The 6000-nt window shown below is 48.1% G+C and overlaps 1 protein-coding gene across 5 annotated transcripts in view; it reads left to right on the forward strand.

The window, feature by feature from the left end:
- Positions 1–5616, forward strand: part of CRADD (CASP2 and RIPK1 domain containing adaptor with death domain) — a 365696-nt gene extending 360080 nt beyond the window's left edge. For all 5 annotated transcript variants that reach the window (XM_034643483.1, XM_034643484.1, XM_019802337.2 and 2 more), the window contains one exon: positions 3978–5616. Coding sequence is in view for 1 of the 5 variants with exons in the window: in XM_034643486.1 (XP_034499377.1) it covers positions 3978–4563 (586 nt within the window). In the remaining 4 variants the exon portion in view is untranslated. The remainder of the gene's footprint in view (positions 1–3977) is intronic.
- The last annotated feature ends 384 nt before the right edge of the window (positions 5617–6000 follow it).

A 6000-nucleotide genomic window follows, 5' to 3' on the forward strand; every position in this document is an offset into this window, starting at 1 on the left:
TTCCCCTCCCCGAGTTGTGAAGCGCAGGGGCCGGAGACCCTGGGGCTGGATCCGCGTAGGAAAGGGGACTGAATGGGGCCTGAGCGCCTGGGACTGGTCCTGGGAGAACGCCGTGGGGCCGCCCCCGGGACCGTCCAGGACACCCTTGAGGCCGAGAGTCGGGACCCCTGCGCCTCCAGGAGGTTGCCCGAAGGTAGGGAGAGACGCGCCGGACCCACGTGGGGGCCGAAGCCGGGCTCTGTTCCCCGCCTCACCAGCCCCCCACTCTCATCTACAGAATCGGGAGGCTGAATGAGATAGTCAGGGGGCCCCAACCCTGGTAACCCCTGATCGGTGGTCTGTCCTTTTTAGACCCAGACTGTGTCAGTGGGGGGCGCTGAAGAACAGAGGTTGGTTTGGAGTGTGAACCAGAAGCAAACAATGGGTGGGACCAACGCACCAGCTCCCTTCACAAGGAAGGCGTGACGGGCCCTCCTTGAGGACCCGGTCTCTGTTTATTGAATCGGGAGTGACACCTAGTGGCTCATCCGCCGCACCGTCACGGCGGTGCTGGTCCTGGGGTACCCGAAGCTGCACTTGCCTGTCCTGGGTACTCTCTGTAAAAGCTTTGGAAGCCCCAGCGGCTACCGCTGACGTTTCCTGGGGCTTCCGGGGGCTCCGTCAACAGCCATTCTCCGGCCGTGTATGCAACTTGAAGTCCAGGGCTCTTCTTGTCTGTCGAGCTGGCTTGGGCACATCACTCACTCTCAGGCAGGAAGTAGGTAGTGAGCTGGCTGCTGTTCTAGGGGCTGGGGCTACAAAGATAGCTAAAGCTTGGTGCCTGCCCTCAAGTGACTCGCAGCCCAGCTTGGGGGAAAGGAGCTATAAACAAATATGATGTTACATTGGACAGATGCGGATAACAGAGGGGGACTTTAACTCTGCCTAGAGGCTGGAGGAAGGCAGTAATCCTTGGGCTAAGCGGTTTCTCCACCTCCAATTGTATTTAAATTCAAGTTAGTTAACATCCAGTGTACTATTAGTTTCCGGGGTAGAGTTCAGTGATTCATCAGTTGCATGTATTAGATGGGCAGCAGTCTATAATGACCCCCAAGGTTCCCAGCCCCCAGTGTACACACACCTTCTTCCGGTTGCTCAAACACTGATTTCGGTTCAGCTGAAAGAGATTTTGCAGATGCAATGAAGATTCCCAAATCAGCTGACCTTAAAAATCTGGAAATTATCCTTGGTGGCCCTGACTTAATCAGGCAACTTTTTATAAATAGACTAGGCTTGTCCTGGCAAAGGAGATTTAAAGCATGAAAAGAATGTATCATCGCGAGATTCTCATCTGCTAGTTCTAGAGATGAAGGGGGACACAGGGCAATGAATGTGGGCAGCCTTCAGATGCTGGGAACAACCCCTGGCCGACAGCCAGAAGAGAAAGAGGAGAAACTGAATTCTGCCAACAACCAATGAGCTTGGAAGAGAACCCTGAGCTCTACATGAGAATGCAGCCCCAGTTAACCCTTTGATTTTAGCTTTGTGGGAATCTGAGCAAAGAGCCAGCCATATTGTACCCAGCTGCTAACTTCATACAGCCATAGAAACTAATACAGATGGTAATTTGGAAGAGAGGAACAGCATGGACGAAGGCTCAGAGGTGTATAGCAGCAACGTGCATTTGGAAAACCGAGGTCACTCGGAATAGGTGAACCGGAAGTGTGGGAAGCATGGGAGGTGGTAAAATGCAATGCTGAGAACTTGGCTTTGGATCAGAGAGACTGTGCCCTTGGACTAGTTAACTTAGTTCTCTGTGCCTCAGTTTTCTTGAAGGTAAAATAGAGCTCATACTAGTAGTTAAAACAAAGCGTTGTTTAGCGATTTGCATATGGAGGGTTCAACACAGTCTTGAGATATGATAAGTGTTCGAAAAATAGTGGGTAGTCATATCTGTAACAATTAATCATGTGCAGAATGGACTAGACTGAGGAGATGCTAAGTAATGTGGTTTCTTAACAGTGCAGTTAGAGATCCCCTTATTGGGATGGCCTGGGGAGCTTATTAAAAATGCAGANTCATATCTGTAACAATTAATCATGTGCAGAATGGACTAGACTGAGGAGATGCTAAGTAATGTGGTTTCTTAATAGTGCAGTTAGAGATCCCCTTATTGGGATGGTCTGGGGAGCTTATTAAAAATGCAGATGCCTGAATCCACCTTGAGTCCAGACAAAATCAGACCCNCCTGCTTGTGTTCCCTCTCTCACTGGCTGTCTCTATCTCTGTCAAATAAATAAATAAAATCTTTAAAAAAAAAAAAATGCAGATGCCTGAATCCTACCTTGAGTCCAGACAAAATCAGACCGTCTGGGGGTGGGGCCTGAGAATCTGCACTTTCAGAAACTTGCCAGGTGACCTTTCTGCGATAACCAGGCCTTGGTAATAGTGCGGGTGAGAGGCCAGTGACTGACAGCAACAACCAGAGCGTGGGCAGTGAGAACGGGAAGAGGGCGGCAGAGTCTGAGGTAGGTAAGATCTGCAGAGCTGGATAACTGAGCAGGGGGGATGGCGAAAGAAGCCAGGCGAAGGATTAGCTAGGAACATGGGGGCGGGCGTTAGGTGGAGGCCAGACCTCCTCAGCCGGGGAGTGGGGCCTGTTCTTCAGAACCGTGGCTATGAGGAAAAGGAGAGAAATCGGGTGGGGCCTTGAGGAGTACACAGCCTTTCCCTCATATCTGTTGGTGTGAACCTAGACACACGGCCAACAACACCGTGGCCTTAGCTGGGCCGCCCTGTGCCTGCCGAACCGGCCTGAGGTTCTCAAAGACGGGGGGTCTAGATGCCCAAGGTTGAGGGTGCAGATATGTTTATAGGTGTGGGGCTTGGCCCATGAGGCAGGAAAGAGGACTGGGGTCGAGACAGGCTTCACCCTGTGGAGAAGAAGGCAGGGAAAAAATGAGGGCCCACAGGCCAAAGGGTCGCTGAGCTCTGTTGAGGGCCCAGCTGGGTTAAAGAACAAGAGTCCTGCACTAGTGACGCTTATCTGGGAGTGTCGCCGCAAGGATTCTAGGGAAAGGCACCCGTAGTGATCGGCCTCGGAAGCACTAATAATTGGCAGCTATCCCAGGGTTACCATTTTTGTTATTTTATAAGCCAGGCAATGGCACCTCTCTGCCCAGAACCTTCTGATTGCTTCCTACCTCACACAGAGTGAGAGCCGAGGTCCTAAACTAGGAGCTGAGCCTTCCTCTGTCTCCCTCAGTCCTCTCTGCACCAGGCACACGGGTCTCTGATCTGTTCACCAACCACGGCAGGCTGGCTCCCACCCCCACACATTTGTCCCTGATGTCCCTTCTCCCTGTAACATTCTTGTTCCAGTCATCCCTGTGGTTTGTTCCATCCTTCCTTCAGAACTTTGCTCAAATGTCCCCTCAGTAAGACCTGCCTTGATCTGCCCGATTCCAGCTTGCAACGTCCTTGTCCAGGCCCCAGACCTCCGCACCTGCTTTTCTGCTTTATTTGGTCCCACGGTGCTTTCCTCCAGGGCCAGGCCCCAGGCCGTATTTTTCTGTCTATTGCCTATCTCTCCTCACTAGAACACCTATGTTTGGTTCACCACAGTACCCCAGAGCCTACCTCCGTGCCTGGCATGGAGTTGGCAGTCAGCAAATATCCATCATGCAGGAATGAATGATCCCTTCACTAAGGTCAGAGAGCCCCACTGCCACCACCTAAAATAGCCCTCCTGCTAACCCTCTCTGTCCTCACTCTGCTTTGCTTTTCTTCAACAAACTCATCCACGCTGGTATTATATATTTATCTGTTTGCTTATTGTTTATCTCCCCAGCTAGATGTCAGCTCCCGGAGGGCAAGGGTGTAGTTTAGTTCACTGTGTATCCCAAATGCCAATAATGGCGCCAGGTACAAAGTAAGCACGTGATACACATTTACTGAAAGACTGTGTTATCATCATTGTTTACTCTTATTGTTAATAGTGGTATTGGAAAGCAGAAGGTAAGGAGCAATTGCCCTGTGAAGAGTGGACGAGGACAGGAGGAAGGTCTTCAAGCAGGACATCCTAAATGCGTTTTCAGTGGAAACTACAAGAGGGAGCAAGGATCCTCACCACCGCCCCACCGCCAGCCTGGCCTACTCACACCCCCAGCACTCTGGACACCAAAATCATGGACTCCAGCACAAGCAGTGCCCAGACAGTTTTCTTTTCTCTCCTTGCCACGTACTTGGAACAGTACACACCGGTGCTCTATAAATACTTGTGAAGGGAATGCTCAGGAACTTCCTGGAACTTTGGAAGGAGCGGCATTAACACCGACATCCGGTCCGTCTGTTCTTAGACATGTACCAAGCAGCACTTCATTTTCAAAGTGGAACTCGGCCACTGAGGCAAGCTCTGGGGTCTTCCGCCCCAGAGAGGGGGAGCAAAGAAGCAGAGAGCAGATACCAGAACCACATTGCCTGGTCCAAACCCTAGATCCACTGCCTACTTGGATAACCTCTGTGCCTCAGTTACTCATCTGTAAAAGAAGGATAATTGTAATATCTCATAAGATTGTTATGTGAGCAGATATAGATGTATATATTTAACACATATAATAGATAAATATTTGCATGTATATGTATATACACAGACACACACATTTTTAAACAGTTCCTGGTATATGCCAAGAACTACAAAAGCTTTGAGAGTTCACCCCACTTGTAAGCTTGTAAGTTACCCTACCACCTTTTCATAAATGTTGGCAGATGACGCAAGACTCTGGTCAGAGGCAACGGAAGAAGAACTTTATGACTCGCATCAATGGCAGCAGAGTATCAGCATTTGTGCCAGTTTCCTGAGCCTGATTCTCGTGGAGCCAGACAAAGATGCCCACACGTACAGTGGGTTGTATTATAGGAGTGGGGCCCTGAGCTTCGGGAGCCAAATATTTTATAATGGGCAGTAAGCATTGCTCTTTGCTTCAGTGGGAGGCACTATCTCTATCTTCCAAGGCTCTTTGCTAACCAACATCTCTGAAAAGATAACCTGGATCAAAGAGTCAGGACCCCTGCTTATGGGATGTATGGAAATATAAGAGAGCCCTGAGAATTGCCTCCCAAGAGCATGTGGTAAGGACTACTATTACTATTAATGGTAAGAATACTATGGAAAATGGACCCATACAATATAACTTCATTTCTCTTGGTGACTCTGAGATGCATAGAAATTATAACAAAGCAAACCAAGACAGGGACGAAAGAAAAGTTACAAAGACCAATGGCAAGTCATGGCATATGAGTTAACATTCAGTGACTAGACTACCAAATGCTCTTCACAAATGGGTTTCTGGGGGGAAAAAACTGCTGTCAGCAATTGATTGTGATCTTGGGCAAATGAGTTTGCAATTTCATGCTGAATAATCTATCACTCCATATCTTGGAGACTCAGGCACTCAATCTTTTTTGACAGGCAGCATGTCTATTCTATTGCCAGGAAGGAAGGCGGTTGTCAAATTCCTAATTTTTCTCTGTGAAAAATTAACATTTAACTCAAATATAAGATCTGGAGGAACACATAAGACCTTAATTACATAGCACAATCCATGATACGTGGTAATTAATAAACTGATGAAAAATTCATTGGAATTCAGAGAAGAATCAAGGGAAAAAATTGGCCAGTGTGAACACTGAGCTTCTATAAAATGTTTAAGTCTTTCCAAATGGGCAGCCACTTCTCTGTCATAATTATAATTTGATCATTCATATGATTATTTCATTTCATAAGATTTTAGTTACACACCAAAATCTATGCAGAGAGAATATTTCTAAACTTTGCGATTTCTAACAGTTATAGGAGCGTGTTAGAGATTTTTGAAGAAGGCCGGCTCAGCTACCTGAAATATGAATTTTTTTAAAGATGTGAGAGAAGACATCTGTTTGAATTCTGGCTTCACCATTCACTCGCTGTGACCTCCAGCAAGTTCTTCGAGCTCTTTGAGCCTGTTCCCCCTATGCAAATGG

The sequence above is a fragment of the Ailuropoda melanoleuca genome, chromosome 15 (genome assembly GCF_002007445.2).
Source record: "Ailuropoda melanoleuca isolate Jingjing chromosome 15, ASM200744v2, whole genome shotgun sequence".
NCBI lineage: Eukaryota > Metazoa > Chordata > Mammalia > Carnivora > Ursidae > Ailuropoda > Ailuropoda melanoleuca.